The sequence below is a fragment of the Tetranychus urticae genome, chromosome 2, assembly GCF_039701765.1.
Source record: "Tetranychus urticae isolate SD_2017Ah chromosome 2, NJAU_TeUrti_SD_1.0, whole genome shotgun sequence".
Classification (NCBI taxonomy): domain Eukaryota; kingdom Metazoa; phylum Arthropoda; class Arachnida; order Trombidiformes; family Tetranychidae; genus Tetranychus; species Tetranychus urticae.
In genome coordinates, this window is record NC_142959.1 from 5,835,881 (window position 1) to 5,863,748 (window position 27,868).

Below are 27,868 nucleotides of genomic sequence, written 5' to 3' on the forward strand. Positions count from 1 at the left end.
TAAATCCAGAATTCCCAATTCAATCTGTTCGTGGTATGAATTTGTTATCATGGTCTGTGAAAGTGAAAAGCACAAAGTAAAGTAAAATTGAATGTCTTAGGTCGCTGGTAAGATAACAATGATAATAATGGAGAGTCACACGAAAAAATAATCAACCTTTCGAAATGTTGAGCAAAAGAAAAGGTAAATTGAAGGTAAAAATGATGAGGAATGGAAAATAAAAGGTAAAAAGAAAAGACGAAAACAAAAAAAACCAAATAACATTAAATAATATGGCAAAGATGAAGGTAAAAGAGGTACAAGAGAAGGAAAAAAAAGGTTGAAATCCACTTTAAACATTTATGATAAGTTCAAGTTGTTCAACACTTTCAAGTAGCTTTGGATGATAATGATGATGATGATGGTTCACATGGTGATATAAATGGTTGAGCAAATCTTTGAAAAACATATTGTCAATAATGTTCAACCAATTGAGTAAAGAACTGTTCATTGGTGTGCAAAAGAAGCCTCTGAATACGGAAAGGTTTTGATGGAGAAAAAACAATTTCCACTTTTTCCTTCATCTTTTCCCATCTTTATCATGAAATTTTTGTATAATTTTCTTCTTCTTTCACCTTTCTGCCCTTTCCTTTTTCATAAAAGTTTCAGCACAAATTTGCTATCCATTTTACAATTGAACCAATCAATGATGATATTATGGATAATCTCATCACTTATTCATCACAGTCAAACCTCGAGTTTTCAATTTGCATTTTTATTATTCTTGCATTTGCAACCATCGATATTGAGGTTGACATGAAAAGCAACATTTCGATTGAATTGATCAACATTTACTTTTGTTTTTAAAAACACTTTCTTGATCTTCTTTGACCATCATCAATGTTGAATCTACGTGTGTCCACCTCTTTCCTGTTCCAATCTCATTTTGGTCAGTTTCTTTCCACTGATTCTTGTATTCAGCTTTTGACTAATTGGCTGCCATTTGGTATTATGTATTCAAAGTTGCAAGCAAACAAGGGCTTTTAATCAAAGTTTAGCCAAACAGTGTACATACATCGGTAACAACAATGCATAAATAATGAGTCAATATTGGACCGTTTGTGTCATTAATCATTGTAAATCATTGTAATACAAAAATCTAAATTGTTGATTGAATGTTTGGGTTAAATCAGTGATTAAATAATTGTCCATTTCTAGGTCATCATTAGGTTAAACCATTAGACAATGTTGAAACCATTGATCAACTTAAGATCGACCCCAACCTTGGTGTGAAGTTTAATGGGGAAAGCATTGATTGTTAGGTTAAAGTCGAGTCTTTGCTTAGCCTCAAACTACGGACTTGGGTTTCATCTACTTTTGTTACTTGAAAGTTGAATAAGTTTTGTTTAATATTCAAGTCAGCTTTGATTTTTCTTCGCTTCTTCTTCTACTTCTAAAAATATCTAAAGATAATAAAAATAATAATGATAAAAGTTGTAATAGTAATAATATGAAGAGAGTTAGACTGTTTTTTCATCTGGACATTGAGCATTTGATAAAGCTGTGAGTTTACCTTAAAAAATTGAAAAGGTTGAGGAATCAAGGATAAGAAAGATGTTAAGGTTAAACGGAAGACAAAATGATGAAGATGATTGTACAAAGTAAGCTGAAGACAAGTTGGATAAACTTGTTCATCTTCCTTCCCTTGTTAACATTCCCATCACAACCGATTAAACAGAGCACAGATGAAGATAAAGATGGCGAAAAAAGACAGTTCTATTCTCTGTTCTTCCTTTTTATTCAATCTAAACTTGACCATCAATATTTATTTAAAACAAACAAGATTAGGCCGATAAAGATGATGTCAATGAATGAAAGTTGAATGATGAAGATGATGTTAATCATGATGAAAAAGTCTATTCAAGTGGACCAGGATTCCCTTGTAACTTGAATATAAACCTGAGAATTGAGAAAATTGACTAAACAGAATTAACCATTTGAATATAATCACCAATGGAATGAAAAAGAAAATGAAAGTTCTGATTAAGATTGAAAGAAAAGGGTTGAAATTTGGAAAATCTTTTAATGTTTCTGGTGACGAGAATTGAATCTTGGAATGAATTTACATTTGAAAATGCAATCCGAATAATGATTATTTTTTAGGAAAAGTTTTTTTTCTCTCTCTTCACCCAATTCGGTGTAAATGTTTAACTGAGAAGCTAATTTGAAAAACAAAAGTCTGATTGAATAAAGAGATGGGAACACAATTGATTTCAGTTGAAACTTGTTCTGTAATAAAGAGAAGCTTGGAGTGATATTTTTTTCTCGAGGATAAGAAGGATAAAGAAGTTTATCCAACTGGGAGTTTCAATGCTTATCCATAATACTTTTTCTTCCCATTCCACTCCCAGTTGAACATTATCGACCTCAATTTTTTGTTTCATATTGTTTAGCAAGCAAGGCACACATACCCATGGATCATGGCTCTTTTGAGGATTCAAATTCAGAATGAAGATGATGCCGGTTTAAGGCTGAAAAAACGGTTTCGAGCATTGCCTTATGATTCAAGTTTACCTTTATGTTGCACTTGAATTTGTTCAATTGTTATTGTCATGAAATTGAGGAAACACTTTTCGAACCTTTCAAATGAATTAATCTATTGAATCACAGGAAATTGCTGATTGAATTTGAAAAATTTATTAATCAAAATATTGGGTTTTTGGTTCTTTTGTTGTTGCTCTTGAATCAATTGTTGAATGAAAATGTGTTGATATTGTGTTTTATAAGCTATAAAAGTAAAGTATTAACAATAAAAAGTGGTGTAAAGAGGATGATAAAGAAGATGAAATAATCAATTTGTTTACATTATTTAACTCACTTGCTTGTTTAGTGTAAATCTCAGCAGATATTTTGCTTAGTTAAGCAAACTAATTAAGGTTTGAGGCAGTTAATTAAGCTTAATTAGGGTTGAGTGAAGATGCACAAATAAAATGAACTAAAACTCAATCAAAGTGTATTTTTGCATTTTTTCATCTTCCAATGAAATAAACATTGTTACTCTTTTGTCACTCCTTTAGCTTATCAGTAAATACAAAATTTAAAGCTTGTCATTCCCTGTCATTCCTTGCACAATACACAATGAAAATGTGATGATAATGATAATGATAATTATAGTGATTATCATGGTATCAGTGGTGAGGTTGAGTTGTGTTGCAAATCAAAGGAAAAATATTTATTATTGAATATTTTTCTCGACAAAATATGCTTTTCACTCCCAGCTTGGTTTACCTTTTGAATAACTATTTCAAGTGTAACTCCTCCCATTTATAGTTTGTCAATTCCCGCCCAGAATTTATCATATTCCGAAGGAATTTTTAAATTCAAAATATAATCAGAATTCATCAGAAAATATTTCCATTTCGAAAAATTTCCATGTTAAAACGAAACTTGTTCGTTACCAGATCAACTTAACCTGATCCAACCTTACCTAACCTAACTCAAGCTAATGCTAAAAGTTTTTGCACAATCCAATCAAATCGACGATATAATCGATATTGGTCTCGATTGTACAGAGCATTATGAGCCATTTCGACATGATATTTTTCACCCTGAAATTTCTGTCCAATTTCGTTCAATAAAGTAATATTGAAATACTATGTTTGGACTCTGTCAATTTGGTGAAGTTTCTTGGATTTTATCGATATCTCTGATCAGTTCACCGACTTCGAACGGCATTTGAATCTAAGATTTAATCGATTTAAAAAGAATCGTAAATTTTGATCGATTTTCTCAGAAATCGATAAACACTATTGCAATATCAACCAAGTTAACCAAATCTAAGCAAAGCTATGCAGAATCAGAGTCAAGATTCACTGAGAAAAAAGTTGAATAAAATATGAAATTAATCGAAATAACATCGATTTAAATTCTCGATTTTTTCGAAATATTATTCAACTTTAATGACTATCTTCCTAACATTGAATATTATCGTCTTCATAAATACGCCTTTCCCTTTTACTCTGGTTATCAACTGGGAAGGATAACTCCCAAGCGCTATTCCATCCCTGGATAACAGAAAAACAATTTAAATTTTGTCAGAGAATCTAAATAATAAAGTTGAATTTTATACCGAAATTGAGAAAAGAATGAAAAATTTAAAGAATTGAATTTAAATAATGAATATAATTGAAAAAGCAATAATTATGGATAAGATAACAGGTGAAGAATGATGAAAATCAATAAGATTGAATTGTAGTGCATTATCAATGTTACTTTTCATGTCACTAACCAATCAAACTGAATATGACAACAATAAAAAAATAATAAAACATCAATAATAGTAAAAGATAATGATGAAATAGAAGTGGAATAACTTCGATTTTTCCTCAAACCTATTATTTTCTGTTAATTCATTTGCATGGAAATGATGAAGATTGAAATTGGAAGATGATAGAAAGATGAAATCTTTTTTTGCGTGTGAATACTCATTGTGAGGTTCATATGTTTTATCAGATATTATATCAGTTTTTTGTTACTTGTTCAAAATAATAATAAACTATGAATGTTGAAAAAGATATCATGTTATTTTTGATGGTTCATATGATTAACAATTGATTGTTGATTGGATTTTATTGTTATCAAGATTGGACTCTTTGAGTGCAAAATAGAGATTGTTTTATCCATTCCATTGGATGAAAGGTTAAAAGTGTATATTGAATGGAAATAGTTCTGGTTCAGTATCAATTTACCATGTTATTATGTTAATCTGTTTACATAGTTTATTATTGAGTAAAGGTGGGAAAAATGATCAACTAAATTGTAATATAAAACTGTAATTTAGATTGCAATGAATAAACAATATTATTTACATCACAATAATAGTTTTACATTTCAAGTTTTCTTCAACAATTTTACACTTTTATCACTCATGATATTAATATCATGTTTTGTCAAGCTAATGATGAGGGTTAATGCTGATGATAATGTACAATTCAAGTCAAATTGATGAATTGATTAAAAGGTTAATCATGTTAATAGCTAACTTAAATAGCGCGCCTTTGTTTTCGTTTGGTTAAACATTTTGCTTACGCCGCCTTATCACATGGTTTTAATTTTTGAATTAGTTAACGGTTTCGCTCAATGCACGCCATTAATTAAACATTGTCATTGTCATTGTCTTTGTTTAATTTAGTTATGAGTGCTTTTATTAATTGTAACAACTGTTGATCATCTATTCTTCTAATGTGTTTTAACGTGGAAATCTTTCTAATCAATTTCTTGTTTCTATTAATATTTTCTTCATAGATTTTCTGTTGGTGGTCAAAATTGTGAATAATGTAGGTTGGTAATTGTGTGTTTAAATATTTTACTATAGATTTACTAATTTTCTTTGTGTTTTGTCATTTAGGTTGTTGAATTGGTTTAAAAGTGGATTCACATTTTGTTGCTAAATGAGCTTTAATTGAGCTTTCAACGCGCGATTCTAATCTATTGCCTAGAAGGCAAGATTACTTGGAGGTTCGTATTTGCTATTCAGTGTTGTGTTTATTTTGATTTTTTACACATATTTTGTTCTTTAGGTCAGTCAATTGGCTTAAGTTGACTTTAATTTAATGTCTTAAATGGACTTACAAATTCTCTCTTGTTGATTAATGATTGTCAAGTTCTGATTGCTCAAGGATTAAAACCCAGGTAATTACTAATTTATCGATTGTAAGCAGTTAATTGATGTTTATTTTGGTTTTTTTTATTAGCCACTTCGGTCACCTAAGTTGATCAATGGTTTAAAGGTGACCTTCACTCTGGATGCTTTTCATTGAGCTTGTAATTCTTTTGTCTATTGCTGGAGACTAATGAGCAGATAAATGATTTTGGTTTCAATTTATTCATGGAAAGAGAAATATTTTTGCTGGTATTTTCAATGTTAATTGTTGGTGTGCAATCACAAATGAGTCAAAAATTTGGATGTATTGGATGGTCAAAAAGATGCTCATCATGATAAAGACAAGAAGAAGAGGAGAAAGAGAAGATTGTGTGTTATGAGAGGGTTCACAAGTAAAAAGAAGTAGCTTAATAGTGATAATCCTCTTAGGGATTGACATAGATTCGTTTGAGAGGAAATAGCATGACAAGTTCAACCTATCTTAAATAGTCACGAGGGTTTCATCATCATCATCAGCTTCATCTTCTTGATCATCTTATTGACCTTTTTCTTCCTACTTGTAATACCTTCTGTTATTAGGCCTAATTGGAACCTGTTATAGCGGACTTGAATCTTTGAAGTTAATTTTTGTTTCCCAGTTTTCTTCCCTTTATTTGGTTTCATCTTTTTATTTGTTCAATCATATTCATTCATTATCATGATCTCGAGTTAGTTTTTTTCTTCATCTTCACCATTACCATCGCACACACCGCCATCATTATCATCATCTTTTCATCAGGATAGATTTCATCCATTTTCATCCAAAGAAAAGCTTCAAAGATGATCCAAGTTAAGATATCTTGTTATTCAAAAGCTTAATATTTCATTTACTTTCCTTTTTTTACTATTTACTTTCTCCTTATCCCATTTTCATCTCCCTTATTGTTTAGCTTAAGATTAAGGTTATTTAATTTGATTCACATAATGATTAACAATTGTCAACTCATTATGAGAAGCAAAAAAGGATAACAAAGAGAAAAAGGTTTCGGATTGGGATTAACATGATTTTGTCTCAAGGATTACAAACCGTCTTTCCTATTAATTTCCCTGCTTAATTAATGTCTCTAATCAATTTAAATAGTTAATTAAGACATGGTATGAAGTATCATGAAAGAGCTAAGAAAAGAAAGTAATTAATCAAACTTGATGCACTTACCTAACAAATAATATTGCTACAATTTAAGCCTATGATCGATTGACAACAACAATGAACATTGAAAACTGACAAAAAGCAAAGTTTCCGACCAAACAATACTTAAGTATCATCTTATATCCAACCGATAAAATTGAACTGGAACAAAATTTCAATATAAAATGTTGAACCAGAAACATTCAAATTGAAACAATTTGTAAACGGTTAGCAATTTAAATAGGCTTGTAATAGTTTTTATTTTATATCATTTCAAGAAAATATTGATGATATTTCCGTTCAATTGAATCAAGATCAATATTAAAAGCCAAAAATAGTTGCAAAAGTGAATTACATTGTTAACAAATTAAGAAAGTCTTAAATGTTTAATCAATGGTTGGTTAGTCTTTCAAATAAAACTTGGAAAATGTTACAACTGTTCAACCAAGAGAAATGAAATTTAATCATAATTTTCTTTATCTTTTCAGCCTTCTCATCATTATCATCCTTACCACCACCATCAACAACATCATCATCATCATCGTCATCTATGAGAAAGAAGCAGATGTTATTCATTATTTGTTACTTTTGAGAAGAAGAAGAAAGAAACTCTTTGAATCAATTCTTGTTTCCTTCAAGACTCTTCATCATTTCCTATCAACTTGATCAGTCTTCTGTTTAAACTTGGTTAACCTTTGGTTATCTTAAAATGTAAGTTAGTTAATAATTGTTATAATTATATCCAAATTTATTATAAAAGATGATTATTTGATATTAACAAATTACCTTAACCACGCAATGTGAATTAATAGGTTGTCATTGTGTGTAAGTTTGGTGAATTTGTGTGTGTCTTGGTCTCTTCAATGGTTGTTTAATGATGAGAAGAGAGCCTCTTTTTTGATCGCTCAATTTATTGAGAATGATTAATGATCAACAATTAACAATTATTATTGTTGGTGGCATCATCATTATTATATTTACTAAATTAACCTTTCTCCTGATATCCTCAAATTGTTCACTTGATTAAATAATAAATGATTAGTTCACTTAATCAAAAAAACATATTCAGTTACAAAAGGCTCAAAAGTGTTTTCATTTTTATACACTTTCACTCAACTCCAATCGTTTCTTCCTAATGATAAATATATTTTTCTGTTAACCATTTGCTTAACCAGATCAATTTTCAACTCTCAACTGGACAGACAATTGTTGATTGATGATTTATAAATTGCTTTATACTTTTTAACTAATCAATCAATTAGCTATCGATTGTTAATTTTAACAAAAGCGTTAACAACTTTAATTGTTTTTGCTTCTCCACTGAAACATTGAAGCAATTTTTGTTATCTCACACTTTGTTCAAAACTCTCATTAATCAAGATTCCATGTTATATTATTGATGGTTCTGGGTTAATTATTAATGATTAACAATCGAGTTTCACAATTGATTGTTTTAATTAAATATTAAATATTGATGATCAAGTTTCTATCATTTAAAAGGTTTAAATTGCAGAAAGTGTAAAACAAGATCAAATGAAAATGAATGTAAAAATTACAGTCGTTTTTGTGGTTTTTGGTTTTGCTGATTAACCATTGGAAATGTGCTAATTGATTGTTTGGGTTAATGTATTTCCATTGACAATGTTTAACTGTTTAATTGTTATTTGTATTGTCAGTTGAATCAGTGAGCTAATCAGCTAATTTCATACTCAGATCGGGCCAAAATGTAGACATGAAATGTGTTTATTTTTAGATTGAATTTTCTCATCTATTGAATCAACAGCAAGAACTTGTTCAATGTAAGAATAGATTTACTAGGTTTTAGTTAATCTATTTTAAGACGATTCAAGTTTAAAAATACAACAGATGATGGCAACGACTCTAACAGACTCAATTTGGAGACTTTCCCTTTCAACGGTTAAACTGGCTGAGATAAAGCTAACGGTTACGATTTTACCATGTTTTCATTTGTTTTGTGATTTAATTTGAATTATTGTTACATTTTAATTTCAATTTAATGATATTTATATCTGCTTACATTATACAATTATATGGAGATTCATATATAGCCAGTTAACCATGTGTTTCATCTCTTTTGGCCCTTCCTTGGCAAATTTATTTTCATCAATATTTGCAACTGAATAACCGTATTTTCAATTTTTACGCATTATTTTAACAACTGAACTGCGAATTGAACTTATGCTCTTATTATGACTAAATTGAGTGAATCAATAAAACCATTTCTCAAATATCGCCAAAACACCCGCAAGATTAACAAATTGGATGATAATGAAAAATCAAATACAAAGTAAGTTGTTTTCCTATACACATTGATATATGCTTTTTGCTTTCTTTATCTGAATTTTATTTTCTTTTTTTGAAACTATCAGATTCATTGCCACTTCAACTAGTTTATCTCATGTGACGATTATGATACTGTTAACACTATGCCGTAAATCAACAATTGCAATATCAATGGAAAAACGTCTTTTTGTATATTCTTGTTTAATCTTTTTTGGTGGCATCATTTGTGATTTTGCACCCATTTTAATTCGTGCATTTGTACCTTTCAAGGCAACCAAGGATGGATATCTTAATCAATATTTAGTTTATCTTGTTTGGTGGTGGACATTGCTACTTTTAATCCCATTCCTGTTTTTAACAACTATCATTGTACAATTAAATCCAAGTCAACAAGAAGAACAGCAGCTTGAAGAATGGATTGAAAGGTACATTAAACAAGCTCATCTCAAATGAGGTGCTTCTACTGATACAAAGTAGGGATCTATTTTAGCTAAAGCTGGCAATTATCATAATTCAAATCAGATGACTTATCAAACAATTTTCATTCAACTATTCAATTTTTTTCTAACCACCAATTTACTCATTTCATTTCGACAGATCAGCTTCTGGTAGCATCTTGGAATGGATGTATCGTTATGACAAACTTACGATCACTAAGAAGATCAGTATGATGTTTCAAAGCGGCTCAATTGTTCGATTGATAATGAATATGACATTTATTTTTGGCTCATTATTGCTGTTTAACCGTGTCATGGAAGCTACAGGAAGCTGTTCTGTTGAAATGTTAAAATCAGAGGAAGCTTGTCTTCGCTTAGGCCATCGTTGGTCTGGTTTCGCGATCGATGAAAAGATATTTCAATTAATAATTGCTAACATGATCATACTGGAAGAGTGTACACTGATGAAAGGCTGGGAACCTTTTGGTGAACAATTAACCATTAAACGAAAAGTTTACCTTAGACAATGTAAAATTGATTTTAATCAGGCAATGCTATTCGATCAACTTAATGGCTACATCCGATGTCTTTTCATTGCGCTAACACTGCTAAGCTTTGCATTGGACTTCATGATATTCCAATATGCCGTCAATTATCCAACAATGGTTTCGAAAGCAGCAGCCTACGGTTGGGCATTAGTTTTATACTATTCAACTTATCGATTCATTTATAAATCAGCATTTTTTACACATTTCACTGAATCATCCAAGAAGACGAAATGAAAATATCCTATCTCTCATAGAACACCAATTAGATAGAAAATTGCGAATCTCAGCGAAATTTAGCCCAAATTTTCGCAATAAAAAAACGTAAATCCAATTACGATAAAAATTTATTAACTTCATCAAAATAACAATGTTTAACAAAACTCATCGCAGGTTTAAAATCATCATTTTACCTTTACTTTTGCTTTTGCCCTGAGTGGATCAACCTTTGCAGCTTGAAAAACATTTAAACAGCAAAAGTAAAAATGAAAACAATATTGTACTGATTGTAACATGACTGTTAATTAACAAACAGAGAGGAAAAGCTTCAATCTTTTTGCTCAGATTGAAAAAAATCTTTGTATCGCTTATGGTCAGTACATTGATGTCGATACTCGTTCACAATTAATTAAATATGAGATATTGATGATCAAGTTTCTATGAATTAAAAGAAGGTTTAAATTGGAGAAAGTTTAGAACAAAATTAAATGAAAATGAATGCAAAAATTACAGTCGTTTTTGTGGTTTGTTGATTAACCATTGGAAATGAGTTAATTGATTGTTTGGGTTAACGCATTTCCATTGACAATGTTTAACTGTTTAATTGTTATTTGTATTGTCAGTTGAATCAGTGTTACAAATGTTGATTTGTTTGATTTCTTGGTTATACTTTTGGTTGCTTTCAATAAATTGGGGTTAACAAGGCAAAGGCAAGTTTATTTTTGTTAAATTAGTTTAATTTCAATTGTTGGGACAACATTTTGTTGGCTTCAATTTGATTCTCTGTTGACATGTAATAATCATAATCTTAATAATAATAACAATAATAATTTAGTGTTTGATTAATAACTCAAATTGATTCAACGAAACAAGAAAAAGAAACGAAAACGAAACAATATCAATATCAATGTTAACAATAATTTATCAACTGCAAATCTATTAGCATCATCACACTGAAAAGGTTAATTGTAATTTGTTTTTTGGTGTTTTTTTCATTCATTCATATCTATAATTTAAAGACAATTATTATTAGTATTATTATTATTAAAACTGAATTAATGGCAATGGTTTAGTTGTTTGCTGTTGCTTTTTTTGATTTAAAACTGTCGTTAAAACAAAGCAAATATGATTTTAGTTATTGCTACAAACAGTATTGATACGATAATAATTGAATTGTAATTTTTGGCCAAAAAATAGATTCTTGTCAAAAATGAAGTAAAATGGGAAACAATTAGAGATTTTAAGGCAAATATTGATGATTTCTCATTAATATGATGATGATTGTGATGAACAATGATGGTGTTGATGAATATTTAGATTGTGATAAATCACAATTGTTGTATTTGACAAGAATATAACTGTTCACACCAAAAAGAGAAACCAAATTGCTTGATTTGCACAATTAGATGATGAATTAACTGGAGATTGACACATTTTTTTGAAGACAATAATTGTTGCTGTTAATTTATCATCGATATCCACTGCTATATGGTCCACTCATTTCAAAAGCATTGTTACTTTTATTAACATTGTTATTATTAGAATAATTTTTATCATCATTGTATGATGATGATGAATTGTAATAACCACTTGTAACGGACGTTGTTGGATGATAACCATTGTTGGAATGGTTATTAATTTTGTTATTATAATTAACACTAATAGGTCCACTTTTTGATCCCATTCTTGGATCATCACCCCAAGGATTATCTTCTGGTAGATAACCTTTGGTTGGATGGTCAATTGGGTAGTTGCTTTGCTGGTTAGAGTATTGTTGGGTTGAGGTTAAAGATGATGATGGAAGAGCTTTGGTTGAAAATGAATTAATCTCACTGTTTTGGTGTTGTAGGGTATTGGCTGCTGCTCGATGACGATCAATTTTATCACTGGCCTCGGTTAAAGCATTACATGTTGACTGGCCGCTATCAAAAGGTTTATATTCATGGATATGACGAATGAGTAAAAGTACCGGACAATAAGCTAAATTACTTAACGCAATTATCACATTTAAAGTGGTAAATCCAAATGTTTCCACAATATTACCAGCAATAATGGGTCCAAAAGCATAGGCCATTGAATAGGAGATGTCGGCAATCGCATAGATGGACCCATAAACGGAAACATAGCGAGTGTCCACAATGTATCCCAATGTTGGCAGGACAGCAGTGTCAATGGTTGCCACGCCAAAGCAAAGGATAGAGATGGGCAAGAATAAACTCCAAAAGGAGGAACACCAAGGAATGAGGAGACATGAAGTGCCCGTCAGAGCAAGGCCAGTTGCTGCTAGAAGCCATTGGTAACAAGGGTAACGATTGGATAGGCGAACCGTCAAATAGATGCCCGCCACGTAAGGAAGAAAGGCTGGAAGCCAGATCATTCCGATTTGCCATTCTTCAACAGCCATTGTATCTTGCATCCAAATGGATATGGTTGGCTCAAGAAAAGCTAGGGATACATTGGCCATGACCAAGGCTCCGGCACAAACTGCGATATCAGTGTCTTGAAGAAGTACATATATTGGTGTTCCTTCAGCGGGTCGACTGATTCCTGCTTGTTTCATTTGAGCTCTCACGGTGGACATGACAATGAGCACTAGGAAACCATCAAACAGGCAAACCAGCGCAAGCAAAATAAAGGGAACTTCTTTACCGCAAAATTCATACAAAAATCCACCAAATGGAGGTGCACATAATGAACCAAAAGAGATGAAAGTCAATGCTATTCCAAGTGCTTTTTGTCGCTCCGATTCTTCGGTAAAACGATCGGCAATCATGGCTAAACCTCCTGTATCGGCAAATGCTGAGCCAGCTCCTTGAAGGGAACGGGCAAAAAAGAGGACTCCATAAGATCGTCCACAGGCAAACAGAGATGTTGAGAAAAACATTATCGTTAAACCAATCATCATGGGCACATCATAACCAAGTCGATCAATAATAGCACCCGAAAATGGATTAACCAACAATTGGACCATTGCTTTGATTGCAAACAACAATCCAACCGCTGAATCTTCACCTTCATAGACAACTTTACCTCCAATCCTTAGAGGTATCAATCTATTGGTACTGTTTTCCGGAATATACTCGACTCTTCCACCCTCCTTGTGGGTTGTCCAAGCGCCTATTTGCCTTAAATAATCTGGTATTATGGGCACAATGACCATGTAAAGCATATTGTCCAATAAAAGGGCAATACAAACAGCAACCAGGATAACTTGGCGTTGAGCTGTTGGCTCTTGGATTCGTTCATTAAACTTTTTCCATAAAGTTCGTACATCTTGACCACCGGGTAAAGGTATCATCGGCATGGTGTAAAAATTTGGGTAAAACTAAAGTCTGAACAAGAACACACACTCAACTCTTATCAAACAGCAACAGCAACAATAACAATCAAACGCACTAACACACAACTTGGTAAAATGGTTACAAGTGAAGACACAAAAATAAATCTATTCAGAAGGATATATCAACTGAATTGCGGTCACCAATTGCCATTCCTTTTGGCCTAATAAAGTATCGAAAAGGGAAAATGAAAAAAGGAAAAGAGAAAAATATGAGAAAGAATTAGAATCGTGGTCACAAGGAAACTTTGGATTGTTAATCATCATTGATTGAATTGATTCAAGTTGATGAAGTTAAGTGAACAAAACTGAACAATGCAAAAAATAAATCGTACAAGTTTAACATGAAAAAATGGCCTAAACTCTAGTGTTTTTTTGTGTTCATCAGAAAACAAAAGGTAAGTATTGATCAATATATGACAATATTAACAAGAATAATAAAGACATTATTTTCTATCATGATGATGATGATGATAATAATGGATAATATCGATAATAATTTAAATTTCCTCTTTGATCCACGATTTAATCCTTTCTTTTTTGTCTCTCCTTTTCTCTTTCTTTCTCTCTCTTTTAGATGAAATTAAAAGGATTGGCATTGGATTGGATAAATTGAAAAATAATTGATCTGGTCAAATCTGAAGAGTAAATGATTAGTTTTTTACATTACAAAAGGTCCAACTGGTTATTTGTCAACAATCATCTGAATTGTTTATCACAATCAGATATTCAAAAAATGATAACAACATGAAAGCGCAAACGATGCAAGAAAAGCAAAGGAAAAATTCGTGGTTCCAAGAGGTTGCTTATTATCATTATTACACATTTGTTTTTAATTCAATGTTATTCAATATCTGACATGGAAATGGTTGACAAATGTTGAAAGAATCAATTTAAATCATGTAACATGAATTATGACAGAATTAGAATGTGAATGAGACAAAATGAAAAACAAAATCTGATTCAATGTTGATCAACTCTTCAGAATGAGCAATTTTTGACTCTTGCAATTTCAAGTCACGTTCACTATGAAGATGATGATGTTAATAATAGTGATGAGCAAGAAGACAAAGTTATCTATTTTTATTTTGCTTATTTTGCTGATTGCCTATTATCATGATGAAGATAAAGATGATAAAACATACAAATGTAAGAATGCTCTTTACGTGGTTCAATGAATATCAAACCGTGTTAAAGAAAGAGGTTAAAAGTAAGAGAGATGAAGAAAGTTTCATCTTCATCTTTGTTCAAGATGAAGAGTAAATAAAGAGAAGATAAGTCTTGAGGGAATTTTGAGTAACAATGAACTGGGAGTGTGTTTTTTGCTCTCAATTTTGCTCTACAAAAAAAGAGTACAAGATAACTTGTTGAGAATCATGAATAACATTTAAACATATGATTCTGTTTATCATTAGTTTTTTTTATTTTTACTTTTCTTATTATCATTCAGGCAACATTTTATCCAACAAAAAATATCTGTCATGATAAAAACTCTATTTACATTGAAAATATTTTTCTCACTCCCAGTTAACTCATAATGGCAGTTGAATCAAATTTGCTAGACTTTAAGCTTTTGCCTTTTTTTTGCAATCTTTAAATTGTCCGATTAAACTTTCATTTTTATTGCCAAATGAAGTTAATTATTCATGTTCAACATTTATCAACTTTACCTCGTAATGATAATTACAAGAGGGCCAAGAAAAGACAATTTATCTTGTTGATCATCATGAACAACATCATCAACATTCCCTTAAGCAGTGAGTAAATTTAATTTGCACGCAATTCATCTTAACCACATAATCAATGAAAATCATGGAAACACTTTTTTCCTCAAGAAAAGCTGATTCCCAGTCTTGAAAGTGTTTTTTCCCATTCATTTTTACCTCGCCATCTTTACCTTTGACAGTAACAAAGAGTTTGAAAGTTATCAGAAAAATTGTTTCACCTTTTTATCATTACTTTTACCATTTCACTCCCAATTGTTAAATATTGGATACAAAATTGATTTTACATTATTTTTTCTCAACATTATCAGTTATTAGCTATCGACAGATTTTCACTTTAATAATCTATTAAATAGTTTTCCTCTTCTTTTACCTCCGTGTTAATTGTTATCAGATGAATTTTATTTTTCCTCCTTAATAGTGTTTCCATCATTATTAAGGAATGAAAAATTTGCTAATTTACTTTTTCTCTCTCCCGTTTTTCCCATTCGACAATAATGATAATTTTCACATTGTAATCAATTATTGATTTCAATATTGTATCGACAATTGTATTAATAATTAATACATTTTCCTAACAGTTAAGCGACAACAAAATGTCTCTCTTAACTGAAAACAAGTTGCCGATGGTGAAAAAAAGTTTACGATAAAAGGTACAAAAATCAATACTCGACTTTCATGTTACGATAAATTAATGGCAAAAGTTGCTTAAAAAGTTCAAGTCAAACTTACCTGTTGATAGTTTTTTGTAATTTTGATGATTGGGCGATGAGATGAAGTTTCACTTTATTGGTGACACAAGATGAGTTTACAGTTTATCAATTTGAAGTCAAAGGCCATAACGGTAACATTTTAACGACAAAATGAAATTTCGCTGAATTTAGATGAATCTCGCTGACCACTCAATCTCAATTGTAATAGTGATTGTAATAGTTGTAATTTGAATGCATAATATTTTTATATCTTTATAAGGTTTGGTTGAAGGCCATGGGAGTGATACATACAGAAATAGGAATGTTATCCAACTGAATCAAGATTGGTGAATGAACTATCTTATAGGATGATGATGATGATAACAGTGTTCAGGCAACTTTGTCTCTGTGATTATGCTCATTGATGAAAGTTCATCATTTTTATCATGTTTACCTTTTCTCTCTCTCTGTGTCTCTTTCTGTCTCTATGATAAGCATTCTCATCTTCATGATAATAATATTGATTTGGAAGATATTCCTGCGCATTATGAATCATATCTATTGAAAGGCTTCTAGTTTGTTTCAAGTCTCTTCTTTGTTTACTGTGCCTTTGAACCAATGGGAAACTCAAGGCAAGAGTTTCAATTTATCTGATCAATTCCTTTTGAGTCGATTCAACATGTTTTAAGTTGTAATTATAATTAGTATCTCTAGTTTACTGAGCTTATAATCATAATAAATTATAATTAGTTGAAACATTTTACATTCAACTTTCAGTTTCTCATATTTTGAATCAGTTTTTGCTTTTTTTCAGTTCTTCTTGTTTCTTGTAAATTAACTAATTTGATTCAACTTTTTTGTTTGTTTGTTCATCTTTTTGTTTTTCATTTAATATTTGTGTTTCAAGGTGAGTTGATGGTGTTTAAATGTATGAGTGTTAACAGAGCATTGAAGATTCAATCATTATCATGGACCATGAATTGTAAATATTAACCTTTTTCTGTTTAATTTTGTACTTTTCTTACATTCCAACACTATTAATTGTTGACTTTATTTAATTGACAAATGACAATTTGTTTATTAAGATTGCGTTTCTTTATTTAATTGTATCATTAATAACAAGTGAAAAAAAGAGTTAAGAAAAAAAAGGTTTGCTTGAACAAAAAAAGGTTAACAAAATGATGACTTTTAGAGTATACAAATGATGATTGTCATGAAGATTTGGAATAATCTTAATTTTGTTTTTTTTTGTATCTACACTTGATGAAGATGAGATGATGATGGTGATGGTGGAGGTGATGCTGATTAAATATTAAAAGTAAATGAAAAAAAAGAGTTGAGGTGATGATGGTGATGGACAATGAGGTTTGTAATGGATGATGGATTTTGTCGCAAAAAAAGTGTCTATTTGGAATGAAAAACAGGAAAAGTCAACTTCTAGTATCGTCCGTAAGATGATCGAGGTGATTCATAACGTTCATCGGAACCGTATGAAGGAGCTGAAGCGGGATAGTATCTATCATAGGATCGTCCATAGGGTCGTCTATCAGTTTCATATGAAGATTGGGATGATGGACCGTATGATGCAGGTTCAGGTGAGTATGAAGATGTTGAGGATCCGTAAGATGAGGGAACTCCGTAACCATAGGGTGATGCAGGGGCAGTGTAACTGGTAGGTTTGGGTGCGTATGAGCTTGATGTTGGTGCAGGGTACTTGTAGCTTCGTGAGGAAGGGTAGGAAGAGGGTTTAGCATAACCGGAGTAACCTGATCGATAGCCGTCTTCATAGGAGGCAGAGGAGGGTGAAGAGTAGGAAGAGTAGGAAGAGTATTTTGGATAATGTTTAGGATAATCGTAGGAGCTTGGTGTGTAAGATGAACTAGTTGATGGGTAAGAGGGTTTCCAGCCTGAGTAGGAATAGGATTTGGGTGAAGGACCGTAAGAGGGTTTAGTGTATTCATCATTGTAAGCAGGCTTGGATGATGGGACATAGTCTTGCTCATAGGTTGAAGCTGGCTTGTAGTATGAGGGTGATGACGATGGACCGTAACCGTAGGCACTTGGCTTCTCATACTCGGATGGATAATACTTTTTAGGTGTTGGTGGATAGTAAGAGTCGGGTGGTGGTGGTGGTGGTGCTGATGCTGCGGATGGAGCTGGAGCTGCATATCGACCCTTTACTACATCGGGTTCATCTGGATAGTTGCGACGAGAGGTGATTATGTAGGGTTCCGAGTCGGATGATGAAGATGGTGGACTAGAGTAGGAAGAGGAGGACGCAGGTGATGCAGATGAAGAGCCAATCGAGTAGCTGGTTCCAACAACTGCTGATTTATAACCAGCGGGCTCATATGAACGGGATCCGTAGGAGGAATCAGCGGCAGTGGCCAATTTTTCCGTTGAAGATGCGGATGAAGCTGTTGTAGCTGATGATGAGCAGAAAGTGACTGCCACAAATAAAGCAACTATTATCTGTAAACAAAGAAAGACAAGAACGAGATTTAGTTACATACAAAAAAAGGATGATGATCAAGATGATGCTTCTAGCCATTTGTTACTTGGGTCATATATCATCATATTATCGTCATAATATCATCATAGCATCATCTTATTACATTTTGTTTTTAATGATGAAAATAAAAAAAGGTCCGGTTTTTGTTGTTGTTGTATCAAGGAAGTGTTATCATTGGAAGTTTTTTTTGCTTCTTATTCATTTCTCTTCTTCTTGCTTTAGGTTAATCGTAATTTTGATAATTCAATATTTTTGTCTTCTACTATCATCATGTTCATCATTATAATCAAACGTTTGGGTTGGGTGAAAGAACAAGAAAAAACACATTTAATTTCTTCTCAACCTGATCCTCATTATCTGATCATTTAACTGAACGGATTAATCGCTTTAATCAAGGGTAATCTGAATCAGGATGTGGATTGGTAAAATTGCAATTATTAATAACAGGAACAGCATTTTCTTGTAACAAATTAACTGTTAATTGACCATTATGATTGCGCTTAATTTATCATTTACTGCGTCTTCCAGGTAAATCTAATTGTTGATCAGCGATAATTGATACAATAAGTGTAAATCAATTGATTAAAAATGCCTAATGAAAATTTAAATTTAATCATCATTTTGACCTTGATGTAGTCTTTGGTCAATAGTGTTGAACATTCACAACACTTTAACTGGCCTAAGGTCAATTAAATCGTTACCGATATTTATAAATACAATTTTAATGTGAGAGGGAAAATTGTAAATCAATCACGATGTATTAACTTATTAAGGTCACTTTTTTCATTCCGTCAATTGAACTTTTTGCTTCTTCTCATTCCTTCATCTATTTTTCCCTTATCAATGTAATAATGTTATTTTATCAATTCTGATAATAATGAACGCTGTTATTAAAGTCTATTAATCGTATGTACTTATTTTGATGGATTTGATTTGCGATTTTACGATAAATTCATTCATCATTCTTTTTAATTGTAATCATATTATTAAAATATAATAATTCAAAAAGATGTTGATGTTGATATGTTGTTGATCAGGTCATAACATGTATAAATAAAGTATAATAGAGTTACTTTTAACTCTTGTAGCCTTAACATTCAATGGGATAAACGTGAAACAAATATAACAATTTACTATCAAATGGACAATGAAAATTTGGCGCAAAAATAAAAATAACTTTGAATTTTTGGACTCGTTTTTTTAATATTAAATCATTTTTTGTATTGACATGAAATTGACAGGAATAATCTGAAAAAATTTGAACGAGTTGAATAAAATTTGCAAATCAAAAGTGATGATGAAAAATGAATGCAAAATGAATTGAAAATATTGTTAGTTTGATATGAAACTGTTGAATGTGTTCATCTTTTGAAGCTAAAAATTGCTCTTCTAATCAAGTAACTAATCAATCAGGATAATTAGCATGTTGATGGAGGAAATGATTACAATTTGATTGGTTTGAGATGTTTAAGGTTTGAACAATGAAAGCTGTTGATATTCAAGGTGAATGTAAAGAGCTATTTATAATTGTTAAATTGTTAGATTGGTTAAGATTTTGCTAATTTAAGTGTGTTCAATTAGTTTTGATTGATAATTTCACTGAATTTACTGTCAATTGTTGTTTTGTTTCATATTAACTTGTTAATAACGTTTAAATGTTAGGCTAGGCTTGATTCAGCTATTGATTTCAGTTTCACTGAAAGTTGATTGTTTTTTTGTTCAACAAAAACACTTTTATATTTTAAAAGATAAATTGTAATTTATTACGTTCGTTGTCCTTAAATTGGTTTCAACTGATTACCTGATCAATTTTTATATTCATTTACCTTGTTATTCAAGTTAACAGTGTATGGTTAATGGTATTAATTATCATAAAGGGTAAATCATTCAATTCAACTGTTATTATGCACATCACTTTCGCTGTTTCACTTTTACCAAATCAGTTTTAACCTCTTCTTTACAGTCTGTTGAACCATTTATAACAATTAACGTTGATTGTTGACTGTTTTTGCAACAGGCTCAATTAACGATTGGTAAATTGGTAGCAATTGATGATCGGTTAACAACTAACAATTGGAAAAGCTGACTTTTCCTTGGCTGTAAGGTTCTAACACTAAAGTTGTGGTTAAAAAGTTAATTTAAAGGTAAATTGCAAGATGAAAGGTTTGATTGCAATTGGTTTCAAATAATTTAAGTCTAACTAATAAGTTTAACTGATTGGAATGGATGATGTTAATTGTTGCCTTATATTGTTGGTTGGAGAAGCAAATTTGCATTGGTTAAGAGGATAGAAAATTGTCTTTGGTCAACTTACCATTTTCATGGTTCCTTGTGAATTTAGTTTCGTTTTCCTGGTTAATTGTTGGTTTGGTTATTGTTATCCAGTGAATCAGTGAATTAACTGTTAATAAAATACACTGTTAGTAGATGACCAAATGAATGGTGAACTTAATTATGATTAACTTAGATCCGATGACAAATTAACTCTGAACCTTTAGTTGCAATCGAGTCTGTTTAAATACTCATTTCATTCAACAATTCGTATTTTGTTTATTCAATTCAGTTGAATATGATACAAAATCAAATCAAATGGTGATGATAAAGATGATGATGGAGAGCAAAAGAGAGGGAGAGAGAGAGAGATGAAAGAAAGAAGAGAAATCTTTATACAATTAAAGTAGCAAAGAGGATGATAAAGGACAAGACCTTGTCCGCCTCCTTTATCAATCTTCCGGGAGGGTTTTACTTTCCTCTCTTTCTCTCCTCTTTCTTCGTTATCGTCCTTATCATCTTCGTCATCATCATCATTTTCCCTCCTTTTCATCTTTAATCATGATTCGAGTAGCGATTCGGTCTAAGATTAGTTCTACTTGACAATGCAAAATAATGAAGACGAAAGGTTTCCTTTTTCATCTTCTCTCTCTCTCTCTTCACACACCTTAATCTACCTTTCTCTTCACCATCACCCACAGACAGGAAGAGAATCGTGATGATCAATTTGTAATTAAAATATTTCGAATAATTTACTCACCAAATTTCCAATAATACGTTGAAATAGATCACTTTTCCGAAATTTTGAAGCAACTTGTTGCAATTTTTTGTCTTCTGGTAAATCCATTTCAAACCATTTGAAACCATTTTCTTATGGGATAATTTCTTGATTAGTTGATTGTTATTTTTAATTGTAGTTAAACCCATCGATAATTTATCAAATTGTTGGATCCATTTTTTTCTTGCTCCGGCTCAGGTTAACCTGAAGTTGCATTTCAATTGTTAAACACTGTTATGTACAAAAGGAAATTTTTGTTTCACTTGTATTAAAGAAATCAGATGTTGACTTGTTTCTTGTTCATCATTCAAAAAGATTCGATTTTCCTGAAACATGAGGTTGATCAAGAGATTAAAAAGTGATGATGATGTTGATTATAATGTTGGTTGTGATGATGTTGATGATGATACAGTTTCTAAAATTAATATGGTAAACACAAGACTGGGATTGAGATGATCTTGCAGATGAGAGTAAAAAATACCGATATCTTGCCACCAGGCCATCTCGCCTTTCTTTCAATGAAGCTAACCATCACTCATGAAAGACATAAATCACAAATATATAAATACATGTATAACAAGCAGTAAACCGGAAGAAATTAAATTAATCAATCAAAAATGGTAAACAATTAATTTAGATTGAGACAAAAAGACTAGAAAAATATGAAATAAAAATGGCTACCTTTACATTTGATTTTGGAGCCAAAAGGGTCCCTCCACTGGTAAGAGTTCAACCTGATGTCATGTGATCATTTGCCGGTTTAATTTAACGGTTACATCTCTCAACCTTTTGTTTTAGCTTTTTTGTTTATTATAATTAATGGTTAAATTTTGATTTGTTTTAATTTAGTGAATTATATTTAACAATGTTGCTTCTATTAAATACAATATAAATTGTATTGCTGTTATTACAGTTAAGGCTTTTTTTGCTTGAAAAATGCAACAGTTACTAACACGTTGGTTGAAAAGGGATTACATGTTTGCGGCACCATGTTGATCAACATAATCATCTTTAGACTCAACAGTTCATCGCTCTAAATTAATCAGTATTCATCTTGTAACTTGATTGTGATCCATGATTAACTGTAACCAGTAAAAAATGTGAGTATAGTGAGAAAAAGAAGAAGCGAGGAAAAAGTGCCTTCTCTTGTATTCAAAGTGAGTGTAACCTATTATTGGTTTGGTTTTTTGGTTTCTTTTTTTGTGTTATATTGCTATATTAGTGTGAATTAGAATAAATTTATAGCGAAAGTGAAATTAAAATAAAAATTTAAACTTGAAATGATTTGAAGTTTGTTAAAGAGAGACAATTTAAATATCACAATCTTGATTAAAACAAAAATTTGAATACATTGGATTTACGGTAAATATAAAAACTCATCTTGAGAAAAAGTTAAAACTGATTTAACCTTATTAATCTTTACTTTATTCACTTGTCACAATCAAATTAAAGGTTGACCAAGGTTATTGAGTGACCTTTATTTTGACAATATTGTTAATTTATTTAACTAATCATATAGCTATTAATGAGCACTATTTAAATAGTGATAAATCAAAGTTATTCATTACTTTATCAATAAGCAAATATAACAATGCGTAAATGAAGAAAAGGCAATCATAATTATCCTTTTCCTCTTAACTAATAACCAAATCTTTGACCTTTAATTCTGGTTAATTGTTTGCTTAGTCCAATCATCCATTTTGGAGCTTTTACTTTTATTTATTTAATCATTATGGTCATTATAAGTTTATTAAAAAAAGTATAAGTAAACCTCACAAAAAATGGTAATCAAGTTAATCGCCTAATTTTCCCCTTACTTATTTACACTTGATTGTAATTGTCATTTCTTTGCAAATGCAAACCTTCACAGTTTAATTGTTAGAAAAATAAATGACAATCAAAAGAGTTGTTTACCTACGATCAATCTACATTTGATTTCAATTGTAAAAGTCAACTCTACAAGGTCTGAAAATAAACTAAATTAATAATCAGGTTTAACCAAAAAAACAAATTGAACCAAGTTGAGCTAATCATCACTATTACAAAGTCATTTGCAATAATATTTGTATTATCAACTCAACAATTAAAGTGCAAATAGATTAAGCCTTGATCATAGAAAAGGCTCTAATCTTGACCAAAATCTTGACCAGAATTGTGAGACTTGGAAGCTGCTTTTGATATTGGATTAAAAATAATATCATTTATTGGTTTTTAAAATTGAAAAATATTGATTTACAAGGTTAATCATTTGTGGGTTAAAATTGTTATTGTTGAGCATTTTGAAGATTATGTTGGTTACTTTATTAATTATTCTGATGATCATTTTTTTTCTTACTCTTGTTTTAATAGCTGGAACGATTGAAATCTGAATTGGCTGAAACATTTTGTGGTCATGGAAGCATTAAATTGTATAATTGACTGGCCTGTTGTTGATAAATAACCGGACAAAATGTACCAATCACAAGATAAAGAGTAACAAGATCAAGTTAATCAAGATCAATCACAATTACTGTTAAAGGCTGATCAAGATGATGCTGATGAAGATTGAATAACCGGATATCGAAGTTGATGGTTATTAGATTCAATTGAAAAGGTCAACAAAGGTAAATGTTAGCCTAATCACCATCATAATGATAATGATGATGATCAAGGATCAGGATGATAATTACTGCGATTTTGAAAGACTAATTCAAGGAGTGTCTTTTTGTTTACCGTGTTAATCAGCTGATGGAAAAGTATTACACAATTTGTCTCTAGATGAACATTAAGTATCAATGTTGAAGATTAATTAACCGTTTTAATCAAGTGAAAGTGACCTGACCTTATAATTAATATGGCATTAATGTGAGAGTTGTAAATTGATGCATCACTAACTAATGATGTATTTTAAGCGTATTGACAACATTGGTAAATATTGAATGATTTTCCCGAGTCTTGCTGTTTATATTTGCTGTTAGACGTTAACACTTGTGTTAAAAAACAATTTCAGGTTAAATCCTAACCTTGACCTCAACCCAACACTATCAACCTATTTATTGTTGACCCGATATCATTGATGATGGTTATGATGATTGACTGTTAATTTCATTGTCATTGTTATCAACATTTCCGTGATACACTTAATCTTCTTTTTGTTTCGACTACTCTTTTTTTTACTGTTCATCATTCAACTCATCTTTTCACCTTCCACTTTCATCTCACGGTTTTCTTTATCTCTCTTTTCTTGCTTTTAGATATTTGGTTGCAATCATCACCATCACAGTCATCATGTAATGCATGTTACACATTATCATGGCTTCTGTATTTGGATAATCAACATTTCATGATCTCAAGCCTAACTGGAATGGATTTCCTTAGGATCTTACAGGCAAAAGCAAAAAGGATTCAAGTTTAAGGTTTTCTGCTTCAAACAATTTAACCCGGTGAGAGAGTAAATAAAGAGACAAAAGCAAAAACAAAAACAAGGACAACATTTATTAAGGAAACTGGTTTAGCCATTTTTTTTCTTATATTCATGATACTGTACGGATTGACATGATTTTGTTGTTACCGTATTTAACAACAACTGCTGTTGAGTCAGTCAACTTATTGTGGTTTACATTTTATCAACAGTAATTATTAATCATGAGGACGATGTTGATGATAATTACTGGTGATGCTTGGTGTTTATTTACCAGTCTATTCATTTAGTCTGCTGCTAATGGTTACTTTGGGATTCTGTTTGGCAGCCTTTCGAGGCTTGCCGTGATTAACCTGTCCGTTTGTCGTCAATTTTGGCTGTCTCGATCCACCCATTGAAAGTGTTGAAGCATTTTTGCGAAAAAAAGGAGCAAACAAATTGGATGGTCAATCAAATAATCTTTAGCTGATCAAATTAAATGAAAGACACTGAGACAATTTGTATTTATTTACCAAAAATAGGATTAAGAGGATCATTTTAATCTTTAACAAGCTCTTGAATTTTGAGGCTGCCAATTTAACCTTATAGAGGCTCAATATTGCTGCAATTTAAATGGATATCAATAGATTTTAATCTGTTCATGTAAATGTTAACTCTAAACCACAACAACACCAACAGCACTGCCAACAAAGCTTCGTAACAGCTACCAAACAGCATCTGATTGTTGATCAAGCAAGGATTGGTAGCTGATTGTAATATTTATATGTTATGAGTGAGAGCAAAAGAGTGTCTGTTTAATTGAATTAACCACCAAATTAAGTGTAAAATTGAAAAGTGAAGTGAAATTTGTGATGTAATATGTTGATAACTGTTGGATAAGCCTAAATCTGAACGGTGTTCATTTATAGTGACTGTTGATTAATTGTTGATGGAAATTAATGGAGTTAACTCAGCTTAACATCTTAATCTTTTCTATTGCTTATTTACTCTGAGAATTTAATGTAAATAATTTATCTAGATCAACATCATAATAAATTATATTTACATGTACATGTAATATATTTACACCAAGAAATGGTCAAACAATCAAACAAATCTTTTTCACAAGTTCAATCAAATAATTGAAGGCAAAATTTTCAAATTATTTTGAACAATTTTGCATTTAAAACTCAACAAATTGTATTCACATTTTTCAATCAAATGTGTTGACTTGGAAAATACCGTTGGACTCATCAATTACTGGCTCGCATATCTCATCATTAAAGTTGACCAGTTTTAATTACCATCATTTTGTTTCACAATCAACTTGTATCAAAATTTTGTTGCCCTAAATTCAATTGGTGAATCTAAATTTGACTGCCTTAAGGTAAAATAAATGATTTCCTTATATCTTGTTTTTTCACCAATTTGGCCATTGTTATGACTTGAATTTAACTTTCACTTTTTTTTCTTGATGTATTAGATTGGAATGAACGGAAATCTCCAGTGAATCTTGAAGAAATTGATGATTAAAGAGGAAGAAGAAGGTGGACAGAGAAGAAGATGATGATCATGATGATGAAGAAGAGAGTTTATTCTTATAATTCGTTGAACCGTAAATTGCTTGGGCTTCTTCGCCTTCAACATCACCATCATCAAGATTAACCCTCAAGACATATTTTCACCCGATTTTGTTTTACTTCTTGTTCATCATCTCTGCCTGTCATACCTTATTTAAACAAACAGGTCTTCATTATAATAATCAACGCAATCGTCTTCCAATAATTCAACTTGTTTAGCCTGAAAGGTCAACATGAGAAAGAAAAATGTGTTTCTTTTTCTTGGCGAAAAAGCATGAAAGTGAAAACACATTTCGTTTTTTGCGCTTTATTTTGCTTTTTCAATTCATTTCTTTTTGCTTCTTTTGGGCCTTAAATCATTATTAAATGATTAATTAATCTTGATTTACTTTTTTTTCTTTCTTCTGTAGATTTCATAACGATTCATCTTCCTTGCGGAAGCAAATCACCCATCATCCTTGTATTATCAACTCGCATCTTCAATTGGCTTTAAAGTGATTCTCATCCATGTTGGTGGTTACAGACTGTGTCAATGTGTCTTCGGAATGATCAATGAATGACCAATGGTTTCGACTCTTCAAGATCGATTATAAATTTTAATTGTGGCTGGTGTAATTTAACAACTTTTGGCTTCTATTCAATTCGTTAAATGATTGATTTGTTTGATTAAACAACTATTAAGATTAGGCACTGATTATACTGATCTACATGTTGATTGGAAATGTTACTTTTTCACTTTTAATGGTACAATTCATGTTTATTGCTTGGTTTGCATTTAGACTTATCAGTTGAATATAATTTGTGAATTGGTTACTTCAAATCACCAATTTGTTTATTCACTCAAATAATTTGATCAGAAAAAATCAAATTGAAAATTCATATTTGTAATACAATAAAATTTGACTACAATTATTGTTACGGAAGTCATTTTGTTGACTCTAATATGGATTAATTAAGCATGATATGTAATTAGTAATGACATCAGGATCAACAGGTTAAAAAATTGTAATTATTACTTGGTATACTTGGGTTTGGTCAGTTTTAATGAAATCAAAACGAGTCCAACTTTCATTATTATTATTGCTACTATCACTTACGGACTATTGGTTTTATTTTGTTTTAATTACCTTCAAATGGGAAGAAGTCTATTACAATTAGGCTAAAGATTAAACTTTAATTGTTAGTTAATACTGCTTTTTACTTGCTTCAAACCTTCGATCTAGATTCAGTTGAACATTCATTTAATATTTCCAAGATCTGCTATTAAAATTATCATTAAAT

At 31.0% G+C, this 27,868-nt stretch overlaps 4 protein-coding genes and 3 long non-coding RNA genes across 9 annotated transcripts in view; 4 read left to right on the forward strand and 3 right to left on the reverse strand.

Annotated features, from left to right (window-relative positions):
• LOC107366463 (choline O-acetyltransferase-like) overlaps positions 1 to 16,244 on the reverse strand; it is a 40,439-nt gene extending 24,195 nt beyond the window's left edge. The window contains exon 1 of the mRNA XM_015934075.3: positions 16,108 to 16,244. The gene's annotated coding sequence lies outside the window, so the exon portion shown is untranslated. The remainder of the gene's footprint in view (positions 1 to 16,107) is intronic.
• LOC107366467 (uncharacterized) lies at positions 5,095 to 6,343 on the forward strand. Of its 2 annotated transcripts, none has more exons than XR_016198839.1 (4): positions 5,095 to 5,315; positions 5,387 to 5,496; positions 5,559 to 5,670; positions 5,733 to 6,343. It is a non-coding gene; the product is annotated as an uncharacterized LOC107366467 (long non-coding RNA). The 2 variants fall into 2 exon arrangements; XR_001569677.3 differs by having other exon boundaries at positions 5,157 to 5,319.
• Positions 7,382 to 11,155, forward strand: LOC107366466 (acyl-coenzyme A diphosphatase FITM2-like). 2 transcript variants are annotated; one of them, XM_089267776.1, is made up of 3 exons: positions 7,382 to 7,520; positions 9,200 to 9,538; positions 9,711 to 11,155. In XM_089267776.1, the coding sequence occupies exons 2-3, from the start codon at positions 9,240 to 9,242 to the stop codon at positions 10,330 to 10,332; spliced, it is 921 nt and encodes a 306-aa protein (XP_089123902.1). In that variant the 5' UTR covers positions 7,382 to 7,520; positions 9,200 to 9,239; the 3' UTR covers positions 10,333 to 11,155. The 2 variants fall into 2 exon arrangements, with proteins under 2 accessions (XP_089123902.1, XP_015789563.2); XM_015934077.3 differs by lacking the exon at positions 7,382 to 7,520 and adding an exon at positions 8,740 to 9,117.
• On the reverse strand, positions 10,425 to 16,240 carry LOC107366465 (vesicular acetylcholine transporter-like). The gene is made up of 2 exons (XM_089267770.1): positions 16,108 to 16,240; positions 10,425 to 13,815 (listed from the first exon to the last, which is right to left on the reverse strand). Exon 2 carries the CDS (start codon positions 13,616 to 13,618, stop codon positions 11,783 to 11,785), a length of 1,836 nt encoding a protein of 611 aa, XP_089123896.1. The 5' UTR covers positions 13,619 to 13,815; positions 16,108 to 16,240; the 3' UTR covers positions 10,425 to 11,782.
• An 895-nt stretch (positions 16,245 to 17,139) lies between the features above and the next one.
• LOC107366468 (uncharacterized) lies at positions 17,140 to 22,304 on the reverse strand. The gene is made up of 3 exons (XM_015934080.3): positions 21,611 to 22,304; positions 20,894 to 20,980; positions 17,140 to 18,539 (listed from the first exon to the last, which is right to left on the reverse strand). Exons 2-3 carry the CDS (start codon positions 20,900 to 20,902, stop codon positions 17,505 to 17,507), a joined length of 1,044 nt encoding a protein of 347 aa, XP_015789566.1. The 5' UTR covers positions 20,903 to 20,980; positions 21,611 to 22,304; the 3' UTR covers positions 17,140 to 17,504.
• An 89-nt stretch (positions 22,305 to 22,393) lies between these two features.
• On the forward strand, positions 22,394 to 26,103 carry LOC112539324 (uncharacterized). The gene is made up of 3 exons (XR_003083096.2): positions 22,394 to 22,728; positions 23,978 to 24,231; positions 24,862 to 26,103. It is a non-coding gene; the product is annotated as an uncharacterized LOC112539324 (long non-coding RNA).
• A 150-nt stretch (positions 26,104 to 26,253) lies between these two features.
• On the forward strand, positions 26,254 to 27,282 carry LOC149093748 (uncharacterized). Its single transcript, XR_016198841.1, has 3 exons — positions 26,254 to 26,394; positions 26,491 to 26,753; positions 26,998 to 27,282. It is a non-coding gene; the product is annotated as an uncharacterized LOC149093748 (long non-coding RNA).
• Positions 27,283 to 27,868: the final 586 nt, after the last annotated feature.